The sequence below is a fragment of the Exophiala xenobiotica genome (genome assembly GCF_000835505.1).
Source record: "Exophiala xenobiotica strain CBS 118157 unplaced genomic scaffold supercont1.4, whole genome shotgun sequence".
NCBI classification, from domain to species: Eukaryota; Fungi; Ascomycota; class Eurotiomycetes; order Chaetothyriales; family Herpotrichiellaceae; genus Exophiala; species Exophiala xenobiotica.
In genome coordinates this window covers 1,290,966-1,317,034 of record NW_013562491.1, presented here as the reverse complement: position 1 = coordinate 1,317,034, position 26,069 = coordinate 1,290,966, and the positions used below count along the sequence as shown (strand labels likewise).

At 51.4% G+C, this 26,069-nt stretch overlaps 11 protein-coding genes across 11 annotated transcripts; 5 read left to right on the top strand and 6 right to left on the bottom strand.

Annotated features, from left to right (window-relative positions):
- Positions 1-570: 570 nt before the first annotated feature.
- PV05_06667 (uncharacterized protein) lies at positions 571-6,466 on the bottom strand (the record flags this gene model as incomplete). The annotated part of the gene is made up of 6 exons (XM_013459430.1): positions 571-728; positions 783-876; positions 928-1,800; positions 1,848-1,999; positions 3,327-4,702; positions 5,394-6,466. The coding sequence occupies 6 exons, from the start codon at positions 6,464-6,466 to the stop codon at positions 571-573; spliced, it is 3,726 nt and encodes a 1,241-aa protein (XP_013314884.1).
- A 208-nt stretch (positions 6,467-6,674) lies between these two features.
- On the bottom strand, positions 6,675-7,866 carry PV05_06666 (uncharacterized protein). Its single transcript, XM_013459429.1, has 2 exons — positions 7,565-7,866; positions 6,675-7,515 (listed from the first exon to the last, which is right to left on the bottom strand). The coding sequence occupies exons 1-2, from the start codon at positions 7,768-7,770 to the stop codon at positions 6,888-6,890; spliced, it is 834 nt and encodes a 277-aa protein (XP_013314883.1). The 5' UTR covers positions 7,771-7,866; the 3' UTR covers positions 6,675-6,887.
- Positions 7,867-8,001: 135 nt separating this feature from the next.
- PV05_06665 (uncharacterized protein) lies at positions 8,002-9,156 on the bottom strand. The gene is made up of 2 exons (XM_013459428.1): positions 8,756-9,156; positions 8,002-8,701 (listed from the first exon to the last, which is right to left on the bottom strand). The coding sequence occupies exons 1-2, from the start codon at positions 9,018-9,020 to the stop codon at positions 8,145-8,147; spliced, it is 822 nt and encodes a 273-aa protein (XP_013314882.1). The 5' UTR covers positions 9,021-9,156; the 3' UTR covers positions 8,002-8,144.
- Positions 9,157-9,834: 678 nt separating this feature from the next.
- Positions 9,835-10,485, top strand: PV05_06664 (uncharacterized protein; the record flags this gene model as incomplete). Its single annotated transcript, XM_013459427.1, has 3 exons — positions 9,835-10,044; positions 10,098-10,197; positions 10,250-10,485. 3 exons carry the CDS (start codon positions 9,835-9,837, stop codon positions 10,483-10,485), a joined length of 546 nt encoding a protein of 181 aa, XP_013314881.1.
- A 6-nt stretch (positions 10,486-10,491) lies between these two features.
- Positions 10,492-11,660, top strand: PV05_06663 (uncharacterized protein; the record flags this gene model as incomplete). Its single annotated transcript, XM_013459426.1, has 2 exons — positions 10,492-10,971; positions 11,028-11,660. 2 exons carry the CDS (start codon positions 10,492-10,494, stop codon positions 11,658-11,660), a joined length of 1,113 nt encoding a protein of 370 aa, XP_013314880.1.
- A 288-nt stretch (positions 11,661-11,948) lies between these two features.
- Positions 11,949-13,640, bottom strand: PV05_06662 (uncharacterized protein). The gene is made up of 2 exons (XM_013459425.1): positions 13,369-13,640; positions 11,949-13,309 (listed from the first exon to the last, which is right to left on the bottom strand). The coding sequence occupies exons 1-2, from the start codon at positions 13,438-13,440 to the stop codon at positions 12,065-12,067; spliced, it is 1,317 nt and encodes a 438-aa protein (XP_013314879.1). The 5' UTR covers positions 13,441-13,640; the 3' UTR covers positions 11,949-12,064.
- Positions 13,641-14,068: 428 nt separating this feature from the next.
- Positions 14,069-15,443, top strand: PV05_06661 (uncharacterized protein). The gene has a single exon (XM_013459424.1). The coding sequence runs from the start codon at positions 14,363-14,365 to the stop codon at positions 14,999-15,001; it is 639 nt and encodes a 212-aa protein (XP_013314878.1). The 5' UTR covers positions 14,069-14,362; the 3' UTR covers positions 15,002-15,443.
- A 183-nt stretch (positions 15,444-15,626) lies between these two features.
- On the bottom strand, positions 15,627-18,641 carry PV05_06660 (ATP-dependent Clp protease, ATP-binding subunit ClpX). Its single transcript, XM_013459423.1, has one exon. The coding sequence runs from the start codon at positions 18,565-18,567 to the stop codon at positions 16,711-16,713; it is 1,857 nt and encodes a 618-aa protein (XP_013314877.1). The 5' UTR covers positions 18,568-18,641; the 3' UTR covers positions 15,627-16,710.
- Positions 18,642-19,263: 622 nt separating this feature from the next.
- On the top strand, positions 19,264-21,959 carry PV05_06659 (1,4-alpha-glucan-branching enzyme). Its single transcript, XM_013459422.1, has 4 exons — positions 19,264-19,547; positions 19,595-19,772; positions 19,824-21,642; positions 21,699-21,959. Exons 1-4 carry the CDS (start codon positions 19,472-19,474, stop codon positions 21,723-21,725), a joined length of 2,100 nt encoding a protein of 699 aa, XP_013314876.1. The 5' UTR covers positions 19,264-19,471; the 3' UTR covers positions 21,726-21,959.
- Positions 21,960-22,092: 133 nt separating this feature from the next.
- PV05_06658 (uncharacterized protein) lies at positions 22,093-23,458 on the bottom strand. The gene is made up of 2 exons (XM_013459421.1): positions 23,073-23,458; positions 22,093-23,018 (listed from the first exon to the last, which is right to left on the bottom strand). The coding sequence occupies exons 1-2, from the start codon at positions 23,377-23,379 to the stop codon at positions 22,300-22,302; spliced, it is 1,026 nt and encodes a 341-aa protein (XP_013314875.1). The 5' UTR covers positions 23,380-23,458; the 3' UTR covers positions 22,093-22,299.
- Positions 23,459-23,669: 211 nt separating this feature from the next.
- PV05_06657 (uncharacterized protein) lies at positions 23,670-25,680 on the top strand. The gene is made up of 2 exons (XM_013459420.1): positions 23,670-24,439; positions 24,484-25,680. Exons 1-2 carry the CDS (start codon positions 23,895-23,897, stop codon positions 25,391-25,393), a joined length of 1,455 nt encoding a protein of 484 aa, XP_013314874.1. The 5' UTR covers positions 23,670-23,894; the 3' UTR covers positions 25,394-25,680.
- The last annotated feature ends 389 nt before the right edge of the window (positions 25,681-26,069 follow it).

Below are 26,069 nucleotides of genomic sequence, written 5' to 3'. Positions count from 1 at the left end.
AATTCCGTGTCGAGCATTATTGTTGGGACATGGTAGCCGTTCAACGGTGGTATAGATGAATTCACTCTTAGCCTCACTAGCCTTGCGAGCGGAGCCTGCGTAGGCTGGCCCATCCTTGTGTGGCGGAAGTACGGCCGTACCCATTCGTCGTATCTCGTATCATACTTTGCGTTGATTCTTGAGAGGAACATGAGGAGCGTCATTGGCGGGAATGATACTGGATCTGTACTCCACAACAAGGCTTGATATCATGAATGTAGTCGCAAGGAAAATAGGTATCCTGCGCCGAGTGAAGTGAGTGGCCGAGCATGTTGAGTAATCAGCCTTTGCGCTCGGCCTGGCACCTTCGATATAGTAGTCCGCCAATCGGATTCTGGGGATCTGGGTCGAGCAGAACTACTGGGACGGCACCATGCTCTCAGAGCCTTGTATCGAAGCTCCTCGAGCCGTTATCGTGCAGCTCACTGTTGACCTTGGGTTTCTGCGGCTTTTAACTTGGCCGATTCCTCCACAGACTGTTAGAAGAAGATGTCGAGGTGCTGGTCGTATTGCACCGCGACGATATCATCATTATTGGTGCTTTTCTCTTTTCCAGCCCCATTTCTGCCTGCGCAACTCAAGTATGAAAAGGACAGATATCAGATACGTCAAGCCAGTGTAGATCTGTGGCCACAGGTACGGACGGCTTGAATGTGGTTGCCGAATCTCGAGTGCAATAGCTTCCGAAACTAGCCTGTTGTAAGCCACTGTGTAAACCGATCTTGATTTCGATGTTTACTCACACAAAGTAGGCAATGAAGTGGTCAACCACATCAAACTGAGTGTCGAGGGTAGTTCTCTCAAGTCGACGACTTCTGCACAAAGCGGTGCAATTGTCTGTACCGGTCATTAGCAGGATTTTCAGAATAAAGGAAGAAGTGGCCGTACACTCCAGTACAAGCCACTCGTCACTCCGAGGACAAGAGCGAAAAAGATCAAAAGCCCGAACGAATCAGTCGGTATCCAGACGGCGTATATGAACACGACATTGACCATCGTCAGCGCCGCAACGACCGTCATCCTGCCGAATCTGTCGCTGAGAATACCAACGAAAGGCCTCCCAACTGCTGTTCCAAGGTTCAATATCGTAGTCACGATTCCTCCTTGACTTTGACTAAGTCCGATTGAAATTGCGAATGCCGACAAAGAATATATCGTCACAATATAGCCCAGGATATTGAATAAGGAGTACCCCATCAGCAGCCACACTCTGTACTGTGTGAGCAAGTTGGCATCGAAAACCTTGATCCGTGGGCGGACAGTGGTATTTCGATCGCGGATCAAAATTGACGCGACCACTAGTGCACCGAGGGAGATAATTCCAGTGATACGGAGTGACCAAGCTAGTGATAGATGGTCAATCATGGGAGTCGTAGCCGCAGAGAAAATTACTCCTACCAACCCAGAGCCAGCAGCAGCAATACCCTGGGCCAGACTTCTGTTTTTGTTGAACCATTGCGGCAAGACTGGTGTTGCTGGCTGCCATACGAAGCCAGTCCCCAGACCAACGAGCAAGCCCTGACTCAGCACAAGGTGCCAGAACTCGGTAGCAAAGGATGCAGCAATAAAGCCTCCTGAAAACATGATCGAGCCCCAGTACATGGGAACATTTGTGCCGAACTTCTGTGTGCACAAGTTGACAAGAGGTGCACTGATCAAGGCTGCTGCGAAATTGACTCCTCCAATGAACGTGTAGTCCAGGTCCGAGGTCCCAGGAAATGTTGCATGGTTGATGTAGTACGACAGATACACTCCATAACTCTGCAGGCGCGTCAGTGCGTCTTCTGACACCAAACGAAATATCGTACCGCCAAGATGCCCCAGGTGAATCCATTGATGGTCGAGAGAGCGCCGCACACCACCCAGCCGTATCGCGGTTCGTTATTGGGATCGTAGGTCGTGACTGTGTCTCCTGATGCGATGGGGACAGCGACCTCGCCATTTTCCTTACTGTTCTCTTCTGGCATAACAACACAGACTTCACCATCGACTCAGTACAAACATCCACACCAAAAGCTGGGGAAAGCGCATCCGGGAACGAGCGAAGATATCAACAGTATTCAAAACATGACAGTCAAAAGGTGAGAAAATCTGATTCAGAGAGCCGGGTGACAGCGAATAAGGGCAACATTTAAGAAACGGGGTGTATGTGGAGATGATCAAGAGTCCACATCATGGTCTCCGAAGATCGGTGCTTGTTCCCAGTTCAAGGTTTCATTGCCAATTGATGTAGGTGAGATCTAAGGTAGGCAAGCGATGGAACATGAAGACAACAATGCTCAGATGAGTTGTCGGTAAGCATTGGTATTGCCGTTTAGTTTGCGCTGCATTCGTATCTCAGAACTGAAGTCGACACTCGATTATTCGAAAGCGTACATCTCCGTGCTGAGGGTCATTTCGAACTTTTCTGGACCCGAAAGATGGAGATGTGGAAAATTGGAGAGCGATCCCGATCCGGTTCGGGAGATCGTTGTGTGCGGAAGTTTGCGACGATGAAGATGCCGATCAGCCGGAATGGGGATTCATGAACGCCCCTATTGAGATCTCAAACTCATGTTCAATTGTACCTTCGCCATGAGGCGAAGGTGTGATTGGTCTCCGTGTCTAACCTCGTGTTTCTCAACGAAAGCATGTCCACATGAGGTTGAGGATCCATAGTACGGCAATAGCGATGATGACTCTGGCTCGCAACCTGAATGTTCCCGACATCAACAAAACCCTGGATGTCTGAGATACGTCCCCGGTCCGCCCACTCCATGGCATCAAAGCACTGTGTTGGTTTGTGTGACCAATAAAGCTTGCAGTGATGACAGTTATTGCCCACGAAACCGCGTTGCTAATGCAAAGAAATGTAGCGGAGATGATCGCGGTATCCAGCATGTCAAGGGTGTAGCTGCCTCCGATCTGGTATCTATACAATAGTCCATTGGCCAGTCCAAGTCGCAATAAACCATGTGCATCTGCCGCCAGCCAGATATGGTATTGCAGAACAAAGGTTTCGAGGGAACAGCGTCCGAACCAAGCAAACAGCCGGCTGTGTGATGAGCGTAGGAGGCTTGCAGAGTTCCTGACGACAGCAAAAGCGACGACCGCCCACGGCGAGACAATGGGATGCCACCTATTGTACTGGTATTTGTTGAGAAACCGAGTGCAAAAGACCGAATAGCCAACAAGAATGCATGTAGCCACTAGTACGGCGATTGGCATTGCCAACTTCGGCCGGCAGACATTGCAAATTCTAGGATCACGAACTTGGTGATGTGAATAGAGGGCCGCTGCAACCATACCAAAATAGACAACATATGCGTCCAGCGAGAATCGAAAAAGGAATTCGCGTCCATCGATCACCGGCATCCCAAGACCCACATCATTGAGAATCGTCAACCAGGTTTCCATGATTTCGCCATATCGGATGGCAAGGCTGACAATTGCTGCTGATAGCACGATTCGAGACATAAGCCGCCACGTATTGGCATGGCTCGCAGCCTTCTTCGGAATTGTGAACCAGATAATGAGGAACCACACCGTTGACAAAGCTGGGAAATAGTACAGGTCGTAGTGCGTGCCCATAACAAAGGCCAGAATGACATTCAGTAAGTTGGTTCTCAGCAACACATTGACCGCTCTTCGGAGCGAGAAGTCGTTGGTCTTGAGAAAGTACATCGTGTGACCGTAGCCGGTCATGAAAAGATAGCCAGCCACACAAACGCGGATAAACTGGTAAACCCACAAGACTTTAGACATGTCAAAGTAGTGGTACAGAAGGATTGCAACCTGCATCCAGCCTTTCCACTCCTCCGTCTGTCCTCTTGACAGTGGCTGCTGGTGGTCAGGGGTTGAGTATGGCTTGGTTTCAGAGTTAGCTGGCCCAGAAGATGATTTTTTGAACGTGGCGAGACCTGCTAACAGGGAAGTTGCTGACAGGCACAGGAACATATTCTGGTCAACGCCTTTTGGGCTCTTCTCGAAGTAAGCAGTTCTGTCCGCTGCAAAACAGTAAATCGCTGCGAATGAGATGGTGGCTCCAGCCAAGATCAATCTTGTAGGTCGAACCACATACCGCGAGCTCAGACTATGAGAGCTGTTCAGCCGGACCTGGATCATCGAGACCAGAAGATGGGAGACAATAATGCAAGCGCCTGTGATGAGGAAAGCCTTCTGCAAGGAGTGCGGATGGGTGTAAGGGACGCAACAGTATGCTTGAGATTGCTTTGATCGAACAGTGATGATGTCGTTGCATATGTAGTTGAGAAGCACCTGTGCTTGGGTAGAGATGACTGGCCGCTGCATTTTAAAATCACTGGGGTTCGAAGTTGTTGGCCATTTGTCCAACATTCTGGGAAAGCTGCGGACGTGTGTCCCACCAAAGGATTCTGGATAAGGCTTATTTAGTAAGTTGTGCAGCAAGACAGGGGGCGTCGCCTGTTCAACATGCAGCAGCCTTGCAGCGGTCATAGAAATCTCTATGTCGCAGCGGGCCTGACTGTCACAGTCCACGAATTCCCTCCGCGGCTGCATTAGGCCGGCAAGCAAGGGGTCCCAAATCAGCATTAGATTCGGGCTGTAAGTGGCCCAAGTGCTGTTCTTGTAATGTTCAATGTCGGTGCTCGTGTGCATGGCTACCTGGTCCTCCAGAGTGCTGCCGATGGCTCGGAATAGCTGTCTGGCCGTTGAATCGCCGCGAAGTGTTAAAGTTCTGTTTGAGAGGCATATCCGAGCATCGGAGGGGTTGTATGAGTGCGACATGCAGCCCGAAGGCACCCAGAACCGAGAGTCATTGCTTTTCCAAAGAGGTTTTGCCCAACGGCCGGTTTGGAGGAGGTCGGAGCAGCGACTGTCAGCAAGTACATCTGGAAGAGATTAGCAAAATTCACTTGCGGCATGAGGCATCAAAGAGCTTTTGACTGACGTTGATCGAGGGTCCAGCGGAAATGCCAGACTGGCAGACAGATGAGCACTCCAAGGAGTAGGAACAGAGATAGTCGCAAGCCAGGCATTGGGGTTGTATGTGCTGCTCTACAGCCAGCTAGTGATGAATGGAATCTGGTAAGCCCAGGAAAGAGTGTGAACATTTTAGACATTGGCAGTCTTGAACTTCACTACGGCACCCAGGTTTCTAGGCCAACTCCTTGTAGGGCTTCCGCCTTCTGACTTCGTTGTCAACGTGGCTAAGAAAGTACAGAAGGCTAACTTACCTAGAAGGCGTAGACACTTGAGTCCCTCTGTGGAGGCCATTCCTTTCTGTTTCAGCGTTACATCTAGGTGGGTTCGTGAAGGACACGGTGCATCCATTAATTCATAGACTGTCATACTCGTCATCGAATATCGCATCCTAGCGTATCTCTGGATCGCACATCCAGTCAGCCGGCTGAAGCCCGACAACCTTGTCCAGTTCTCCATCGTCCTCAGGTGCTTGGTTCTCGTGCCTGGTCTTCCTCGCTCGTGTCTTGACTTTACCTGGAGTAGTATGGTCCCTTGCAAAAACCTGAAAGCCACGGACATGAGTATCCTTGCCATTCTGATGGTTCTCGCAAATCCGGACTTGAACGACCATGGCCTTGAGTACATCTCCCCCAAAAGCATCGTTCGAAGTAGGCTGAGATGGGTACGAGCTAGACTCTCCATTGCCCAGGATGTCATCGTCCTCATGATATAGTGTTTCTCTTCCTCCCACACCTTTCAGCGGCACGTCAATCCACCCTCGAACCCCTTCGATGCTGCTATGCGTCTCGCCCGTCTCTGAATCTGGAGTCTCAACGACCTCCCATGAGCCGAACTCGACCAGTCCGCCTTCAGACATGCCTGCAAAGAACTTCATTTTTGTTGGTGTGTAAGATTCATCCAGCTCAAAATCCAGATAGATCCTCATCTTGACAATAGCAACTAACTTGAAGAAATGCAGCGTCAATGTATGTGGCTGCGGTCCATCACTTTGCCAGAACAGACTGGGGCTGGGGTTACGCAGCTGTGCAAGAGCACAGCCGGGCTTTGCCGAAGACAACGTCCAGGTTGCAAGCGATGATATATCCCTCAAGCCTCTAAGCTGTTTTGCATCTTCGACATCGTGATGTACCGACTCTAGAAACGACTGTTCCTCAGCATGGCCGGTTTCCGAGACGGTTGAGCCCAAGCCATTATTTGAGACCTGTGAGTGCTCAAGTCCTTCACTGTGTGCGTTTGCATGATCCGTCGGGGTCTGTTGGTGTCGAGCTTGTTGACGACGGGGAGCATTCGCTTCCGGCACGATGGAGTTACCCGGATTGTTGGAAGGAGGCAACGGGGTAGTCAGGAAAGGAGCGTGTGGAGGAGTCTCGAGCATGAAAGGAGGGATAGCTGCTGTAATAGCATTCGTGGCAGTTGGCCGAGTTGGAGTAGTCGTTGCTGCTTCACGGGCATGATGCGCGGCTCGTCGAGGTGCTCGAGGCATAGTGGGTAGAGGTAAATCAAGGAAAGTTAAGTCGATCTTGATCGGAGTGACAATGACACCGCGCCATGCTTCAGACGCGCCAGGGACAGCATTGAAGACTGACGACCCAGTGGCTTTGCGAGATTTCTTTGACGGTCTATAATGGTGTTTATTTTAATAAAAGGACGCGCTAAGGGGCCGCCGAAAGCTGCCCCGCGTTTTGCTTTGCAAAGCAGCCAGCCTTGCCTTGGAATGCTGGACAAGGCTGAAACCTCCTTTCGTCGAGGATATTGCGTGCATTTCTTACTTCTCAAACTTACGCTGCACAAAATCCGGTGAAGCCGCAACACAGTGGTGTATTTGGCAAGGAGTTTGCTATCAGTCACAAGTCCGAAAAGTCCAAATGGCTGCCATGTTCCTTCTGGGCGGCCCCTCTTTCGATCTACGGTACACCCCTTCCTTCTCTGGTAGCCTTCGCCATCTCAGATTGAGCTCGGTCTTCTGCATATCGCTGGTAGATAGGCATGTAGTGCTCACGCTCGCTGAGCGTATCCGTCATCGACTTTCTGGACTGAACCGCCTCAACCCACTTGTGCCATCGGTCCCAGACTTGCTGGTCTTCACCTCCCTGGCCTGGAGCTGGAATTCCAGACCCTCCTTTAAAATGGTCCAATACCCACATCCGCAGGGCCCAGGGTGCCAGACACACATCTGCGTAGCTAATGTCCTTGCCGAGGAAGTAAGGCCCTTCAATATCCGCCTGTTGGATCCAAGTTTTGAGCGCACCCAGAAATTCGGTTTTGGCCTTTTCTAGGCTGTACGGGCTTTTCTCCGTCCATTGCAAGAATCTATGGTAAGCAGGAAGAATTCTTGTGGTGACGTGGTCGACCCATATTTTCATGTGAGCATTCTCGAAAGGGTCTTCTGGGAACAATTTGGGCCCTGACTTTGGATATGCCCAGTCTAAATATTCCGAGATGATGTTGGATTCGATGAGAGGCTTAGTCGAGCCATCCTTTGCTGGAGCGCCTAAAGTCGGCACAAGTCCTCGCGGGTTCAATTTGAGGAAACTGTGCCAATCAGCGTGCGCGCCCGGCTAGTGCGCAGAGGGTTTGATACCTTGGGTCTTTATGATACGGGTTGATCTCGACGTATTTATATGGTATCTTCTTTTCTTCCAAGGTTATCCAGCTTCGTTGTACGAAAGGGCAAAACCAGCCAGAATAAAGGGTGATAGGTTGATCCTTTTGGTGCTCGGCAACAATGCGAGCAGCAGGACCAGTGGCCTTTGGATAGATGTCAGCGTCTGGATGAGAGGAACCCATGTCGAGGATGTGGACGATTGAAAATTGTCTGCTCGTAGTCGTGCAATGGTATAGAGGCTAGATACACAAACGCTGCTGAAGGTCCTTCTTTAAAAGCTCACGGGTAGGTGACAGGATTTGGATCTTCATATATGACGTGCTAATTAGTAAGAAATGGGGATCGACCGAGACTCAGCAGTGCCGGTGCAATGCCCTCGTCAACGTGGGGGCAGAGTTGGAATGGGGACACTCCTCGATCTACAAGACCCTTCTCCGCTTTCAGGCCAGGGCGACAGAGATAGTGGTCCAGGCGTATACATAGTAGTTTACAAAGACATTTGCTTTGGTAATTGTTAAAAGATGGACATATCTTCCTCATCACCAGTTCAATCTGTTCACGTGGGCCTTGCATGTATGCGCGCCAGATCCTCGCCTTCCAGGCCATTATGTCCACTCCTCACAACCTCATCAACAGCATCATCGATATTCTGGTCGCCTTCCAGCAAGTCAAACCAGCCTCGTGTGTCATTGCGTGACAGAAGCGCTGCTGCAACAGCTGCGACATCTTCGCGCGGCACGCTACCACGGGAAGACGTCTTGCCGAGCTTCACCTTCCCCGTTCCCGGTGTATCAGTCAAAGTCCCCGGCCTTAGATTGATAGCTTGGAATGTCTCGTCGCCACTATCCCACCGTTTCTTTGCCAAAGCTTCAAGATGCTCATCGGCTTCCACCTTTGCAAGATAGTAATTGTGTAGCACCTCATTGTTGACATGATCAGCAGCTTTCTTGTCCTCTTCTGACCACCAGGGAGGATATCCCTTTCGCGAAGCAATGTAGGAGACCATCAGGAACTTGGTGACACTAGGCGTTGCGAGTGAGGCTGAGATATATGCCTTTGCCGCAATTTCATCTACAGCTTTTGTTCGTGAAGGTCCGCCTTTACCCCCAGCGCCTAGACTTGCGTCAGGGAAGAGATAATGACACCGACCCCAAGGAAACCACTTACCAGCCGACCAGACCACATAATCCGGCTTCACCTTATCAAGCACTCGCTGTGCTTGTGATGCTTCCTTGACGTCGTCTAGACTGTCCACCAAGACGTCAATTTTGCCGGGCTTGCCTTTGCCCTGGGCCAATATTTCGGCCTCATGCTCAGGATTGCGAACAACACTGGTGACATTCCAGCGTTTGGCTAGCAGCAGTGGCTGTAGGAACAGTGAGACTTTGCCATGGCCTCCCAGAATCAAAACACGGGGGGCGGATGTAGCCATGATGTGTCTTGTTCACTTGCACTGATCTCAATGGAATTCACTATGGCAAGAAATACCAGCCCGAGAGATCCGAATAATGACCTGAAGGGACCATCGAAGCCTTCAGATTTTGAATGGCGAGACCGACTACGTCACTGTGGTTTGCTGACAGAGCCAATCCATCTCTGTCAGCATCGTCAACCTCGCCAACTTTTGAGAAACAATCCCCATTTCGGCAAGTCGCGCCTGAGGCTCATGAGACTTGAGAGGCATCGCACTTGTGATTCATCTGCATGCCTCTGTCTCCCCTTCAGAGGAGGCACTCATCGCGTCTTTGACCCATTTCATATTGGTGCGGCCACCTGCGGCGCATTGGTCAATCGCGAAACTCCATAGTCCGCGGATATGGCCGACAACTGTTACAAATTTGACCACCACTACGGAGTACTACGAGGTAGCTAGTATTATCAGGATTCTCGCCAAGGGGAAGACCCAGTTCAGCACCATCCTTGGGGATAGATAATCAGGCATGCTCTCCTTAACTTGAAAAGGTACTCCGACGCAGCCACGAATTGTTGACGATCTCTAGCGCCCTTTGGGAGAAATACACATGACCTCCACTTCCAATGGATTCGTGGTTGCACCGGTACAGCACTACATTGATAGAGACCCGGCGTGATTCCGCCACGATCTCGAACTGGTGCGACATATGAAGTCGTCGTTCCAGTCCCCGGTCTCCCTCTGTGGCCACTTCCATCTCGTTCTTCTTTGCACGCCCTTCGGCAGAATTCTGAGTGTCTTTCAGGCGGTCGTCAATATCACGAAGGAGATAGCCATGGAACAGGTCACGGAGAGCAGGCCTTTTGTGCCGGGGACCGTGCATCTGGTCGATCTGGAAGGAACGATGCGCGCCAAACACGCCTCTAAAGGTCACAAAGATATCGTTCTCGTTCCTGCACCGAGTAATGACCCAGACGATCCGCTCAACTGGAGTCCGCGCCGGAAGCTCCTGTCAACCTCTTGCATGTGCATGTACACTTTGATGGTGAGTGCCCGTCGCTTTGCAGTGGTGCATAGCTCTGTGCTGATTGCTGCTAGGTTGGCATCGCCAGTGCTGCGATCTACTCGGTTCTCGTTCCTATCAGCGAAGCCACTGGTCTCACGCTCGGTGATCTAAACTCAGGAACTGGTTACATGTGTACATGTCTCCATTATGCCATCATTTGATGTGTTATAACTACCAAAATTAGTTCTCGCGTTCGGTTGGGGTTGCTTGATATTTCAGCCCCTGGCTCTGCAGTATGGGAAACGTCCCATCTATCTTATTTCTCTCCTGGCCACCCTGGCGATCCAGGTCTGGGCGCCATACACAACGACAAACGGCCAATGGATTGCGAACAAGATTCTTCAGGGCTTCTTCGGCGCCCCTATCGAGTCACTATGCGAGATCTCGGTCACCGATATCTATTTCACTCATGAGCGATGATTTTACATGGCAATATATGGTCTCTTTCTTGCAGGCTCCAATTTCTTTGCGCCTATCATTGCTGGTTTTATTGCCAATTCTCAAGGATGGCAATGGGCCTTGTACTGGGCTGCTATTTTCAATGGCGTCGGCTTTGTTTACTGCTTCTTTCTGATGGAGGAGACCAACTACTCTCGGAAGTCGCTGGCAGGTGAAGAATCAATGAAGCAAAGCGGAACGCAAACTCCCATTGCAGAAATGAACGAGAAGAACACGAGCCAAAGCCCCGATGAGAAGACAGTCTCCCAGGCCCCCGGGCCTACGACTGAAGAAGGATTGGGCATCGTATCGCTACCAAAGAAGACATATATGCAAAAGCTGAAGCTCTTCCAGCCTGGAGCTTTTAGCAAAAAGAACGAGATCCCAGGCATGATGTTGCGGCCTCTCCTGTACGCCGTCCAACTGGCTGTGGTGGCCTACTCCGGCTTTTCCTATGGAAGTAACCTTGTAAGTGCAAAACAGACCTTTCCCTCTTTGTTCTGGGCCTGACACAGAATGACCAGGTATGGTTCAACGTGCTCAACGGCACTGCCTCCCTCATCCTGTCCGGCGCGCCATGCAATTTCTCCAGCAGTATGGTCGGATTAAGCTACGTCAGCCCGCTGATCGGGGTATTCCTGGGCGCAGCGTATACCGGCAAGTTCGGTGACTGGTTCATCGTAAACTTCGCTCGTCGCAAAGGCGGTATCATGGTGTCCGAACATCGGCTTTGGCTTTTCAGCGCGTCTCTTGTTTTGATCCCCTTTGGCCTGCTTCTTTGGGGTATCGGCGCATATCACCACGTGCACTGGTTTGGGCTTGTATTTGTCATGTGTATCATCGCTTTGACCAACACGATAGGCCTGCAACTCAGCGTGAGCTACTGCATCGACAGCTACCGCGACCTGGCAGGCGAGACAATCATCACCGTCATCCTGATCCGGAATACCATGTCCTTCGCCATCGGGTACGGTTTGACGCCTTGGGTCACGAATATGGGCTATCAGAATGCGTTCATCACCGCCGCTTTTGCGGGGCTCGCGCAGGTGTTGACGTTCATGTTCTTCGTCAAGTATGGAAAGGGCTTTCGCGTAAAGTCGACAGAGAGGTATCTCAGGTTTGCGAAGGAAATACCTGGTGCTGGACTGACCCACTGAGCAAGATGAAAGCCGTCTTGGCTGAAGCACGTAACGTATATAGGATGTCGATTTGTGGTCTGCAGGTGTGGGGAGACATGGCCATGGGCAGACGGGGCGGAGACTTGAATATTTGCACTGCCCATTCTTGCGCAAGGTGGCCTGGCTACAACCTCCGGACCTGCCGACAACTCGCAGCTTGGTGCCCGTGGCTCCTGGTGGACATAATGCATACTGAGGTCAATGTACCCAGGGAGAAGTCAACAACACGGGAGCGTACGGCGCAATACTCTAGAGCGCGTAGTATAGAAAGGACATAAAAAGGGTCGAACTAGCCCATCAACGAAACCTCTAGACCTAAGGTAGTTGGCATTGTACATCTGCCAGTAGTCTGTTCTGTCCACGTATCTAAACAGCCAAAATGATCATGTCTTTTCCCGCTTGATACTCGGCGACTTCAACAACGTAAACAGTGTTGTCGTCACACCGAGCATACAACATCCGCCCACAGTGTACGCAGTCTGCCGCCCTGCCAACCAGAACAAACTACAAAACACGATCGGCCCAAGCGCTCTTCCAAACTGTCCCCAACTTCTCAAAGACCCGAGGACTTCTCCTCGATTACTCTCCTTCGCTTCGAAACTACCCAGACTGTTCAACCCCGTGACAACCGTGGCCGAGGTAACAGCAAGTAAAGCGCCAGCACCGTACAAGCCTGTTGTACTCTGCACCCTGGCCAGCAGGAAGAAAGCAAGGGTACACGATACCACGCCCACCCGGACCACGGTCAATGGCGGCAACCGTCGAACAATCGACCCCTGAAGCAGGGAGGCAATCAGCCCGACGAAGCCCAACAGGCGTCCATTGAGTTTCGACGGCGACGCATGATCCGGATACAGGACAGAAGTTATCAGGAACGGTAGCGAGAACTCGAGTCCCGAAAACGGCAGAAGGAACAGGAAATGTATAGCGTTCAGCAAGGCGGGCTTATTCGTGTGCTTCAGCATTTTCCCTGCGGGTCTCGATTTGGAATTCGAGTCCGAAGCTGGCTCCTTCGTGGGAGGTCTCGTTTCCGGAAGCGCGTAGTACAAATACACCGTCTCCAGGACGATCAGAAGCAGGCTGACCCCCGCGGCCGTCGCGAACGGGTTGGCGGCCACTGTCGTGACGCTCGCCAGGCCCGCGCCGAGTGCCGGTCCGAAGGTGAAGGCGACGCTAAAGCACGCGCCGACCAGCGCCATGGTCGAACCTCGCTGTTCCTCTGTGCTAATATCGGTGGCTATGGCCGTAGCGAGCTGCACATTGCCCTCGCTCAGACCGCCGACTATCCTGGAAAGTAGAAATGTGCGGAAGTCCACCGCCACACACCACAATGCAACGCTGGCGATGTTACCGGCCATGCTGGCGAGCAGGGCGGTTCGGCGGCCATACTTGTCTGAGGCACGACCGATGATGGGAGACGCGATGGCTTGCAGGAGGGAGAACAGGCTGCCCAGTGCCCCGCCGAGCAAAATTATGTCATATTTTTCGTTGATGGGGACTGCGAAGGATTGCTTATATGCGTTCAGGTAATGCAGGATGCGGTTGAGGGTCGAGGACGGGTGAGTCTCGAGGCTGCGATAAAATGTGAGCAGCGAGGGAAAGAGCGGGAGGATGAATGTGAATGAGATCTGCCCAGAGAACTGTCAGACACTTTTGTATACTTGTAGATCGCACTGATATTACTGACAAGGTCCAGAAGCAAAGAGATGAAGAGGACTCGGAGAATCTTCTTTCGTTGTTGAGGAGGTAAAGGGTCCATGTTGGACAGATGTTTTGTTCGTCCTTAACAGGAGACGGCGTACCCAAGAAATGCTGTACAATGCGAGGAAAGGTGTCGTGAAGAAATATTTGTGACGGAGCGACCAGCGCGTTCGTCAATGAGATTAAAACAGGATTAAGTGTATAACTTGCGTAGACAAGGGCTTGAAATGCAGGAACAAAATGCGAGATGGAGTCACGAAAAAGGATACATTCCTCGAGGCGCGTAACAAGAACACGCCACGTCTGCGTATTCGTTATTTACTTGCTCACCTCTTACTTGCTCACGCTAAAATCGACACTCTGAATCTTCGGCACTCGCCCGTATATTGCCAGTTAATAACATACCGGGAACGGAGGTTTTGATGAAGGTTGAAGCCTACACATTCATGGTGAGCGAATCTACATCCGCGTCTCAGGAATGGCATAGAATGCGGTGAACGAGGCTGAAGCCCTCTGGGTGAGACAGTCTGGCCGAACTGACTTAACATGCCCTTCCGATTGGTCTCCTGGGCTTCAAGGCCTTGGAGCCTGATCGGGTATCACAGTCCACCTCATGCCGCGTCCAGCTAAGCACGATGGGTGCCATTGATTGTGCTGCTTCTTGACCCTTCAATATTTAAGACAATCATACGCTTACCGAATTGCGGAGACATAGACCGAGTATTCGACTTGCTGATACCTTCCATCCACATTTGACCTGAAGGATGCCAACGTCCGCCTCCGCAGACAATCGTCATCTTCGCGAGTGTTGCAGCCAGATTTTCGTCAATTCCGTTGTCGCATTCGGGCCCAGAAATGCCACGATCGGGCCATAGCACGGAGATTTGCATCCCCGGACTCTAGGAATACGATATCTTTCGGTTGATGCCATTCGCATAATTCAAGATGATCCGAAGGACCAGGCTGTGCACAGTACTTGAATGGACCAAGTTTACGGCTTTGCCAGCCTTACGATTACTGCATCCTCCAGCGAAGACAAATGGGAAGGCTTGTTTTGTCCCAGGCAAGAACAAAAGAGTATTCCGTCCTCTACCCTTCCTCACAGTGGGCACCATGTACTTCTCACAACGGGCTGGACTTCTTCGCACATCGTGGACAGATCTCCACTTGCAAGGAGAGCATGGACCTTGCAAGAAGATATACCCTCTAGACTGGCCGTCTATGTTAGTCGGGATCAGTTGTATTGGAATGATCTAGAGCACTTTCCTGCCGATGACGGTCTGACGTATCCGCAACTGGGACCAGCTGGTTTTCTTTCCGCAGAAGGTTCGCCGGTCCAGACTTGGTCCTGGCTGCTCAACCGTTGGCGAAGGGTTGTCGACAATTATGCTCCACGGAATCTTTTCGCCGCAAGCCATATATTTATCGGCATTGGCCGGCCTAGCAGGTCAATTTCAGAAACGCACGAGTGCTACCTACCTGGCGGGACTGTAGCTGGAGGAACTGCCTCTCGCTCTCTGGTGAACGACAAGGGCGACCGACATAGCCAAGAGGGTCCAACGACGCTGTCCAGGATGGCCCTGGTCATGGGCTTCCCTCACTGGAGCACTCCAGTATGACGGGTACGTGACCTCGTGACCTTCTCCTCTGCTGAAAGTCCTCTGGAGCAGCTGGAAGTTCTGCGGTGCGAAATCGCGCTCAGAGAGGCGGCGAACCCGTTTGGTGAGGTTACAAGTGCAGTTTTGCGTGTCCGCGCAAAAACGCGGCGACTACGTCGTGCTCTTGTCAGACGGCGAGCACGCCGGTCGGGAAGAATTGTGTTAGGCTATGCTCTGCACCACCGCCCCAAGTGATCTTCAACGACGAGACGGTGCCAGACGTGCCGCTTCCAGAGGAATACTGTGTCTTCTACTGGATCGGCCCGGAACTGCGCAAGGTGACTATCAGTGTGTGTTCATTGCCATCGAAGAGGTGCATTGTGGGTACAGTAGAATTAGTGCAGGTTATATCGATGGCCCTTCATGGTTTGCCTCGACTGATCCTGTGGATCTGATATTGGTATAATGTTCCACTTTTCCAGAGTCGTTCAGAAATGCGGTACACCTGCTGAACCTTGACTTGCCCTGACCACTCGTGAGCGGAATAAAAACATGGCTGTCGAGACTCAATGATCAATCTCGCCCTTTTGCTACTTGTCGTCCCAAACATACAAGCATAAACGACTGTAGCTGGTGAGCTAGGATTTCAGATTCGGCATCGTATTGTGTTTTGCAGGCTTATCTATAATGTTATCTGACTCCTGGTCCCATCAGGAGTCACTTCGTTCAGCCAGCTCTATCCCCAGCCTTTCATCCTTTTTTGAACATCTTTTGCTTTTGACAAGTATGATGAATCGAACTAGACTAACTTACGTTGGCTGCTTCCCCCTCCGCATCATAGACATTGTAACGCTACCGAAGAGCTGAACCAGTGGAATGTAACCGCATGCTCAGCGATGGAGGGCGGTAGGTTCTGCGGCTGCGAGCGTGTTCATCGATTGCACCAGTTTCCTCTCAGCATCGAGTATGATTCTCAGGACTCGTCTTGCGTCCAGCCCAGGTTTAATGTCGGTATTACACTTCTTCCTCGCCAAGTGTTCGCACTCCCCGTTTCTGCCACACCTCGCACCAACCAGCCCGCCTTCCCACTAGCAGCAATAACCAGGCAGAGTCGCTCAAAAAAGGCAGCTGATGCAAGCCTCACGGGCAAGGATCGAACCCTCAACCAAATCGACAAAAAGAGAAAACCCGTGCCACCCTGCCTACCAAGGAGGGCCCTTCCAAGGTAGCGGGCGTTAGCAGACTGTCCAACTAGGGAGATTTCGAGTTTTTCAGCCTATGCATCATACCATAACGCGAAACGTACCACAGGTAAATCGGTCGCAAGGTCATTTCAAGGGTCCGCAGTCTTCGGCTGGGGGATTGTGGTGACGACCCGAATTTGAGAGGAGAATTGAGCTCTTCAATATATGACCCTTCATCTTTCCCAAATGTGCAGGTGAGGCAGTAGAGTTGGGACTTGGCGAGGAAGTTGGTCAATATGGGGAGGGAGTTGGCCAGGGCAAGATTAGGGCGGTCATTGATGGCGACGGAAGCCTCCCGATCCAGCAAGGCCGAAGGGCAGATGGACGCTGCCACACTACGGCAGGAGCTGGTCTTGCGCGAGTGCTGTTGGAACTGGTAGCGGACTTGTAGTTGCCAGCGAACAAGCCAGATGGATGTTGCTGTTGTAATACTTCATCATTCGTCAATCGTCATCGTATCTTCCCCAGACGGATACAGAAACGAGCTCAACCTCCACTACCGGCCGCGGTGGTCGACTTCGTCCTCCAATCCTCGAAGCTGGCAGTCATACTCTCGTTCTTCTTCGGACTCTTGCGTTTCTGTTGATCCTCCCAGTCACCTTCCTCCTGAGCAATCATGGCATGGAACTTCCCACCTTGACCTCTCCCGAAATAGACGGCTCCTTCCTCCCGTTTCGCTACGTGTTCTGTGACGAGAACGTACTTTACACTGCTGCCCGGTGCTTCAAACATAGCATCACCTAGAATGGTCTCCATCTCTGTACGAAGGGCACGAGCCCCGGTACCCATATGAAGTGCATTCGAAGCAATCACATGCAGAGCTGGTGTTGTAAAGCGGAGCTCGATACCGGAAAGAGAAAATAGTGTGACATACTGAGCCACGAGACTGTTGCGAGGTTCTGTCAGAATTCGCAGTAGCATTGAGTGTGTGAGCGCAGACAAGGCCGTCGCTGTAGGTATGCGGCCAACAAGCTCAGGAATGAAGCCATACGACTGAAGATCAGCTGGAGTGACCAAGTCCAATGGGTTGAAATAGTTTGGTTCGACAGGCGTTCCGTCAACTGTGGTTTCTTCGGGCGCCAGGGTTGGAGTGAAGAACGGCAAGTGTTTCTTATATAATTCCTCTTCTTGGGATCCGGGTAAGATGGGTATTGGAGCATTGCTCGTCGACTTCTGATCTCGGCCGTATGAGATCAAGTTAGAGCTGGATCGTACACTAGCTCCGAATCCGATGCTTCCTTTGGTCAGTCGGTCGAGGATGTGCTTTTGAAGCCCGATGAAAGCGCCGCTGAATATAAAGAGGATGTTATCGGTTCTGACATTGTAGACCTCGCCCTTCACGGGTGTAGCTGCAGCGCCTGTCGAGCCAGATGAGAAGCCAGCACCTAGAGGACTGTTAGTCGGATAAGCCTGGGATTGCCCACCTGCTCGAGGTGCATTGCGTTCGGGTTTGGCCTGTATTTGGATAGTGGTGCCTTCAATGAGTTTCAACAAGGCTTGCTGTACGCCTTCCCCTGAGACATCTTTGCCATGGCTGACCTTGGCTGTTGCAATTTTGTCAACTTCGTCTAGACATATGATGCCTCGCTCAGCTCTTTCGACATCATAATTTGCAGCAGCCAGTAACCGATGGACGCAAACCTCTGCATCTTCACCAATGTAGCCGGCTTGAGTAAATGGTGTGCAGTCCGACATGGAAAATGGTACCGAGAGTACTCGTGCGAGCGTCTTGGCCATTAACGTCTTCCCAACGCCGCTGGGGCCCAGCAGTAGTATATTTGACTTCTCCAGTGTGAGGGGACTCGTGTCGACTAGTGGTGTGCCACCGGTGCGAGGATCGAATGTAGATGTCCGCCCACTACCTAGTCGGATGGTGGGCTGTTGACCGGGAAATTCATCCTCGACTGGATGACGCTCCCTTCGTTCTCTCTGGGCTACCAACTCTTCCTCCTCCTCTTCTCTCCTTTGCAGCTCCTGGATCCTCTGGTAGTGATTGAAGACAGCAACGCTAAGGACTTTCTTTGCTCTTTCTTGTCCGACCACGAATTGATCGAGATGCTGCTTCAGCATCTTAGGTGTGAGTCTAGGTGTGCCATAGGATGCGCCGCCGAGAGGACCTCCGGTGGGCGTTCCAGGCTCGTACGTGCCTGTGAACGGCTGATTGGCGAAGTCAGAGCGATGGAACTGAGAGGAGGACATCTCATGACGGCGGCTGGAGAACGACCGTCGACTCAGGGCAATGTAGGAGGTTCGCAGTCGACGCGGGATCGCGAGGCGAGCAGTCGCCATGGTGCCCTCAAGCGAAGGGCAAAGGTAGGCCGGCAAAGCGCTGAAGGGCTGCATCACTGCTACAGGCACACGAGCAGCTTGAGAGAAGCTTCTGCTTCCCTCTGTATGGGTTGTGCAATGAGAATAATGATGGTGTTGAAGAAGAGTTGCTACATGCGGAGCTCCACGTTCGATAGCGATAGATCGCCAAACACTCCTCTCGCCACTCTCCACTCTATCATGCCTCGTATTTGCACGGATCACGTCTACCGCAGTATCACAATATGTACTCGAGGACTTCTTTTTTGCATAGTGCAGAGACACCGGAATTGAGCTCGGACTTTTTCTTAGGTCGCAGGCACACTGGATGCAAGCGCTCACTGAACGGTGTGATCCCGTGCCTGACCCATGAGCACTTTCGACCGCTATCTACTATGGAAGTTTTGCAGTCAAACGTGCCATCCGGCTTGCTTCGCCATGGCCATCAACCCAACCACAGGGTTGAGAGTGTAAAACCCTCGTAAAAATATCAGAAACCCCCCAAAGTCTCAAGCTTGCATCGCAAATGTATATCGTTGGGACGTACCTTCGAAATGCGTCGGAGCGGAAAAACTTTCGGAGGCGCTTGCAGGCATGTGGTGTTTTGGCGGGGTTGAGGCTGCACCAGGCGTGAGAAGTGCCCATGATTTGCTCGAAGCCACCTAATGCTCCCCCACAGTTGATGTCATATCGCCCGTAGACAAAATCGCTGCAACGATCTCATACCACCAAGATGAAATGCGAATAAACAGCTCAATTCAACATTTTTCCCAGTCGAGGTTCAAAATCACTTCAAGGGCTTCGTTCTGTTCAGATTCTGCAATAAATATCCCTTGACCACGGATTTCGTACTTTCACGCATTTTGTCAAGCTGTGCCATTTCATATCCTGCCCTCTAGTTACATATTCCTTGTACAGCTCAGTGCTCGTTCAGTCCACCATGGCGTTGAACCAAGCTTCGGAGAACTCAATTATGGCGCAGCCCGCCTCGAAAGAAGCTGCTCCTGATGGCACAGGTATGGACTTCACAATCCCTCTTCAAGTCTCCTCTCATACCACTTAGGTGTGGTCCAATTGGACCCCTGGCTCGAACCGTTCAAGGACGCCCTCAAGCACCGGTTTGCGAAAACCCAAAAATGGATCAAGACGATCGACGAGACAGAAGGAGGGTTGGACAAGTTCAGTCGAGGTTACGAGAAGATGGGCTTCACTTTTGGCCCAAATGGAGACATAACATATCGGTGAGCAGTTCTGCTCCACACTTTCAAGCAAATATGTTGACAGAATGGCAGAGAATGGGCGCCTAATGCAGAGCAAGCCTACCTCATCGGAGAGTTCAACAACTGGAACAGAGAGTCTCACCCGATGAAAAAGAACAACTTCGGTGTATGGGAGCTGCACCTCCCTGCAAGAGACGGAGTACCTGCCATTGCCCACAATACAAAATTGAAGATTTCCATGGTGATACCGGGAGGAGAGAGAATAGACAGAATACCAGCATGGATCACAAGAGTCACTCAAGATCTGTCAGTATCCCCGGTCTACGACGCCGTGCTGTGGAACCCACCCGAGTCGGAAAGATATGTCTTCAAGAACCCTCGCCCTCCTTATCCCAAGAGTGTCCGCATTTACGAGGCGCACGTTGGCATATCCTCACCTGAGCTCAAAGTCGCAACTTATAAAGAGTTCACCAAGAATATGCTCCCCAGGATCAAATGGCTAGGCTACAATGTCATCCAACTGATGGCCATCATGGAGCATGCCTACTACGCTAGTTTCGGCTATCAAGTCAACTCATTCTTTGCCGCAAGCTCCAGGTACGGCACCCCGGACGATCTGAAAGAGCTCATCGACACAGCACACGGTATGGGCATCACAGTCCTTCTGGACGTCGTCCACTCCCATGCAAGCAAGAACACTTTGGATGGTCTCAACATGTTCGACGGCAGCGACCACCTCTATTTCCACGAAGGCGCCAAAGGCCGCCACGAGCTCTGGGACTCTCGTCTGTTCAACTACAGCCATCACGAAGTCCTGCGCTTCCTCCTCTCTAACCTCCGCTTCTGGATGGAAGAGTATCAATTCGATGGCTTCCGCTTTGACGGCGTCACCTCCATGCTCTATACTCACCACGGCATCGGCACGGGCTTCTCCGGCGGTTACCACGAATACTTCGGCCCAGCCGTCGATGAAGATGGCGTGGTGTACCTCATGCTCGCCAACGAGATGCTACACAACATCTACCCCAATTGCATAACCGTTGCGGAGGACGTCTCGGGAATGCCGGCGCTATGCCTGAAACTCTCCCTCGGCGGCGTTGGCTTCGACTACCGTCTCGCCATGGCGATACCGGACATGTACATCAAGTTGCTGAAAGAAAAGTCCGACGACCAATGGGACATCGGCAACCTCGCATTCACCTTGACCAATCGGCGCCACGGTGAGAAAACCATCGCGTACTGTGAGTCGCACGATCAGGCCCTTGTCGGCGACAAGAGTCTCATGATGTGGCTTGCCGACGCGCAGCTGTACACGCACATGTCGACACTGACTGAATTCACGCCGACCATCGAACGCGCCATGGCCTTGCACAAAATGATCCGCCTGGTCACTCACGGCCTGGGCGGCGAAGGATACCTCAACTTCGAGGGTAACGAGTTCGGACATCCCGAGTGGCTGGACTTCCCGCGCGCCGGGAATGATAATTCATTCTGGTATGCACGTCGTCAATTCAACTTGACTGAGGACCACTTATTGCGGTACAAGTTTCTGAACGAGTTCGACCGGGCTATGCAGTGGACCGAGGAGAAGTACGGATGGCTACACTCGGCGCAGGCGTATATCTCGTTGAAGAACGAAAGCGACAAGGTCTTGGTGTTTGAGCGCGCCGGGTTGTTGTGGATTTTCAATTTCAACCCCACGAAGTCGTTCACCGATTATCGTGTTGGCGTCGAGATTCCCGGAGTGTACAGAATTGTGATTGATACCGATGACCCGCAGTATGGCGGGTTGGGACGGAACGCAAAGGAAACGAGGTTCTTTACGACGGATATGCCATGGAACAATCGAAAGAACTTCACACAGGTTTATATTCCTACGAGGACGGCTCTGGTAAGTCTTGCACAATTTCTGGTCTCTGTAAACCATGCTAACAATGTAATGTACAGGTCCTGGCGCTCGAGAGCACTTTATGAGCAAATCGACGCCTCCCCTTGGGGTTCGATCAGTTGGCATATATGATGATGATGATCAGTAAGCTAGGTAGACAGATGGCGTAGTAGCTACGAGGCGTTGCTCGCTCAACAAATAATCAACATATCGAACGAGAAAAGCTGGGATCAAAACATCCATTCACATTGCTCTTGTGAATTTGCTAGCTCATTGCCTTCGCCATCGATATAGACTGGTCGCTAACGAACAAGTACAAGTTTCATCAACAGTATGTCTTGATAGGACAATCTCTGTCTATGCATGCAACAAGCAAGTCCATGGTTAGAACTATGTGCTTGAGATCACTTGTTTCAACACGAAATGGACACCAAAGACCGTGTCACATGAACAGGATGAGCTTATTGGCTTGGAGATTTCAGGATACGATATCTGTATTATTCATTCAAGTCATTCCACGGAGTGGAGGAGGGTATCAATACAAGCAACCATAGACAAAAGGGCTGCTCCTTTGGTGTTTTCGTACAACTCGCCTTCGAAATCCCAAGACTTGCGCTTTGTATGTGCAGCATGACAGGGTTTGAGGAGAGGTCTTACTGTTCATCTGTGGCCGTGTCCAAGCCGTCTGCTTAAATCCCACTCTTCCCTGCACACTCTCATTGCGAGACCGGGCACTAGCTCTTCCTCTTTCTCTTTGGTTCGACCCCAACGAGCTTTGCCTAGGAGCCAGTCCGTCAGTGTCACCACCTTGCTGGTCTTGTCGAATCCGCTATCCTCGTCTGCATGTTCGATGGTGTGGCTGGCGATCCGACCCTCGGAATCGAATGTGAAGATGAACAGGCCGGCGAAATCATCGCCCTTGTTGAGGTTGAAGATCCGTTTGTCACCTCCAAGGAGCTTTGATAGACCCCGATTTATGCCGCCGTGAGACATCTCGTTGGTTTGTGTGGCAGTTGAAGCCGACAGATTTGACGACCCGCTGCCGTTACCATTTTGCTTAGGCTCGGTCTTCCACCGGACCACCAGCTTCTCTGCACTTAGGTCTGTGGACTGATCTTCGGAAGGGCCCGAGAATGCATACCCTGTCCGGACTATCTTCTCAGATACAATTTTCAGTTTGACATTGCCGACAATGGGCACACATCCCCATGCAACTGGAGATGTCCACAGAGCAGCTCGGTATGCAACCCTTCCCTTAACGGCGGGTAGATGGGGGTGGGTGGAGGGGAAGAGATGGAGTGAGACGTCTGGAGACAACAGTTCTTGCGGGAGCGGTTTCGTGAGGATGTCAGGCAGGAGGGGAGATAGTGTTCTTAATGCTATAGCCCGTCATTCTTTGTGGACCCTTTGGCTTGTGGAAGTCCTGCACTTACTCTTTCCTAGTTTCAGTAGTCGTTCATTTGGCGGTTGATGGTCTGCATTATTCCCTGGTGGAGAGTCGAGCAACTCGTCCGCAGGGCCGAATCGGGGCGAAGCGGCAGTAAACCATACTTCCGAGATAGGTTCAGGTCTGACTTGAGCCAGGTATCTCCTAGGCGGTACCTGTCGCAAAGGATGGCTGCCAGCTGCGGAAGATTTATGCCGGCAAAAGACCCGGACTCTCAAGTCATGTCTGCTAGTCCATGAGGCAGCTGGACAGTGCGCGGAGGATTGGAGCTTGCGCATTAGCTTGGAGGTCATCTGAATGGAGGAAGCATAACTGAGACAGGACGTTGACCATGGACGGGTTCTCAGTCGGTGGATGAGAGAATTGTTTAAAGAAATATACGAGCATGTCCTTGGTACTTGCATCGGCTGAGGATGACGTTGGGGCCGCAGTGCAGTTGCCTGCCGCAACAACTTTATTCCGGTGCTTCCTCTCACGCTCTCCAGAACAATCACGGACTTGTTGACTCCTCACAAGCAAATGCATGTTGTAGCTACCATATTACCCTACCATGTTGCTGCTTCTAAAGTCGTTCTGGCGATTCCAACGCCGTTGAGCGCCGTTCTCATGCACAAAGTCCTCATTCAAGCCTTCCCCCCAACTGACCGGGATGTCGCTGCCGATTCTAGGTCTTAGACGGTGCCGATAACCGATTTGTGGGGGAGGTGATCATCGTTCTTCTGGCACTTCAGGCTTTAAAACCGGGTGTATCCCCAGCTTGATTCTGTGCCATGGCTCGAAGCCCACCCTGCGCACCTCTGATTAAGACATGGTCAAGGAGGAACAGCAAGGCCCAGCCAGCGTCCTTCAGACTCCTTCAGGAAACCTGACCGACTGGAACGGTCCCGACGATCCAGACAACCCTCGCAATTTTTCTCTGTCCCGGCGAATATGCTCGACAATTGCAGTGACCTTTTTAGCTTTTGTCAGCACTTTGGCAGCATCAATATATAGCCCCGGCCACGACCAAGTGTCCAGGGATTTCCGAGTTTCTAATGAAGTCGCGATTCTACCACTGTCACTCTACAACTTCGGCTTAGCCTTTGGACCGCTAGCTGGAAGTCCACTGAGCGAGACTTTTGGGCGTAAGGCCGTTTTCTTGACCACTACACCTCTTTTCGCACTCTTCATCCTAGGCGCTGGGCTATCTCAAAGCGTTGCATCCTTAATAGTCTGCAGATTCTTCGCAGGTGTTTTTGCCTCGCCAGCCATCAGCTGTGCCTCCGCCACCATCATTGACTACACTGCTGGGCGATACCGAGCTGTATCGTTAGCATTCTACTATTCCATACCCTTCTTTGGTGCTGTGTTTGGGTGAGTATACCATCCGGTTGTTGCGTCCCAGCTGACATGGGAAGGCCTCTTCTAGGTGGAGTCATTATCGAGAACAAAGGCTGGCGCTGGACTCAATGGGTTACGCTATTCTTCATCACTGCCTTTTACATTCCCATCTTGTTCACCAGAGAGACATACAAGAAGACCATTCTGCAACGACGAGCCCGCAAACTGAGTGTTGCAGGACCGCCACAAGACAAGAGATCGATTCTCGCCTCAATCAAGCATTTTTCGACGACTTTGCTCATACGCCCAATTCACATGGTCATCACAGAGCCAATAGTGACGCTGGTATGTCTATACAACGGCTTCCTTTTCGGTCTCATGTACACTTTCGTGGTGGCGTCGCCTTGGGTCTACCAGCATTACTATGGTTTCGATCTTACTGCACAATCTTTATCTTTCCTGGGCTTAATGGCTGGAACCGCATTTGCACCTGCTCCTCTCATCCTTATCGACCTCAAACTCTATCAGCCGCGTCTCAAGCACTTTCGAGCTACTCATTCCGATGATGAACGTTTCCCTCCGGAGTACCGGCTGTATCCTAGTATGATCGCATCTTTCGCTTTACCAGCGTTCCTATTCCTCTTTGCCTGGACACCGCGCCCAGAAATACATTGGATGGCCCCGATTGTGTTTCAGGGGCTCACGATAATGTCAACCGTCTTGATATACTCCTCAGCAAACTTGTTCATGGTCGACGCTTACGGACCGCTCTATGGCGCATCCGCAGCTGGTGCGGCCATGTTGTCGAGGTACGGTTTGTCGGCAGCGTTTCCACTTTTCGCGCTGCAACTTTACAAAGCGCTGGGCGTGGGGTGGGCGAGCACATTGCTAGGCTTTTGTACTCTAGCTATGGCGCCTATACCCTGGCTCTTCTGGCGATTTGGAGATCTACTACGAGCGAAGACAAAGTACGAGACGGCGACCTAGGCATTGTGATACTGGATACAGATGATAGCTTCTCGAGCACTTTCTGCCGGCGCAAATTGATCTAGGGACATCCCACATTGCGTTGTCCGCCCTAATTCCGTAGTGGCAACCATGGACTTCAGCACAAGTTCTCGGATCTTGATCACAATGGGGCTAGTTGGTTACAGCCCAACTAATGAGTCTTGAAGAGACATCGAATGAGACCACAGTCGTAAGATACGTGCTGTGTACCTCTTAGATATGACTAACCCATATGGTGTGATGCCCTCCACACCTTCAAACGGTGTTCGTGGCTATGTGACAGGTGGTCGACAGCTACTTAAGGACCGTCACTACAAAGGACACGCGGGCTTGTGGCTTAGAAATACACGCCGTAAATTCTTGAGACTTGCTAGCTCGTAGGTCATGTTGTACTCCGTGCTATCGTAGAGTATTCCCATACTGGTCGAGAGTGTTCGACGGGCACGAAAGTCAAGCATAATAAGAGGTCACAGCTGGGACTTTCGCTGATGCAATGCAGGCTGCATCTTCTCCGCATCCACTTGGACCGTGCTCTATAGTATGTCTTTTGTAGTTCAAAGCATCCGTAACAAGTTGGTCTAGTCTGATGCCGGCCTCTGCTCGCCAGGGTTGGTTGGAAAATCCTCCGAAATATTGATTTCACGTGACCCCATCC

Coding starts and splice junctions, on each gene's coding strand:
- PV05_06662 (XM_013459425.1), bottom strand. CDS start 13,440: ATGGACCCTTTACCTCCTCAACAACGAAAGAAGATTCTCCGAGTCCTC. Junction 13,310..13,368: donor TCTCTTTGCTTCTGGACCTT/GTCAGTAATATC, acceptor TTCTCTGGGCAG/ATCTCATTCACATTCATCCT.
- PV05_06661 (XM_013459424.1), top strand. CDS start 14,363: ATGGACCAAGTTTACGGCTTTGCCAGCCTTACGATTACTGCATCCTCC.
- PV05_06657 (XM_013459420.1), top strand. CDS start 23,895: ATGGTCAAGGAGGAACAGCAAGGCCCAGCCAGCGTCCTTCAGACTCCT. Junction 24,440..24,483: donor TTCTTTGGTGCTGTGTTTGG/GTGAGTATACCA, acceptor TGACATGGGAAG/GCCTCTTCTAGGTGGAGTCA.
- PV05_06660 (XM_013459423.1), bottom strand. CDS start 18,567: ATGCAGCCCTTCAGCGCTTTGCCGGCCTACCTTTGCCCTTCGCTTGAG.
- PV05_06659 (XM_013459422.1), top strand. CDS start 19,472: ATGGCGTTGAACCAAGCTTCGGAGAACTCAATTATGGCGCAGCCCGCC. Junction 19,548..19,594: donor AGCTGCTCCTGATGGCACAG/GTATGGACTTCA, acceptor CATACCACTTAG/GTGTGGTCCAATTGGACCCC. Junction 21,643..21,698: donor TTCCTACGAGGACGGCTCTG/GTAAGTCTTGCA, acceptor TGTAATGTACAG/GTCCTGGCGCTCGAGAGCAC.
- PV05_06666 (XM_013459429.1), bottom strand. CDS start 7,770: ATGGGTTCCTCTCATCCAGACGCTGACATCTATCCAAAGGCCACTGGT. Junction 7,516..7,564: donor CCGTATCATAAAGACCCAAG/GTATCAAACCCT, acceptor TGATTGGCACAG/TTTCCTCAAATTGAACCCGC.
- PV05_06658 (XM_013459421.1), bottom strand. CDS start 23,379: ATGACCTCCAAGCTAATGCGCAAGCTCCAATCCTCCGCGCACTGTCCA. Junction 23,019..23,072: donor ACTACTGAAACTAGGAAAGA/GTAAGTGCAGGA, acceptor GACGGGCTATAG/CATTAAGAACACTATCTCCC.
- PV05_06665 (XM_013459428.1), bottom strand. CDS start 9,020: ATGGCTACATCCGCCCCCCGTGTTTTGATTCTGGGAGGCCATGGCAAA. Junction 8,702..8,755: donor TTATGTGGTCTGGTCGGCTG/GTAAGTGGTTTC, acceptor ACGCAAGTCTAG/GCGCTGGGGGTAAAGGCGGA.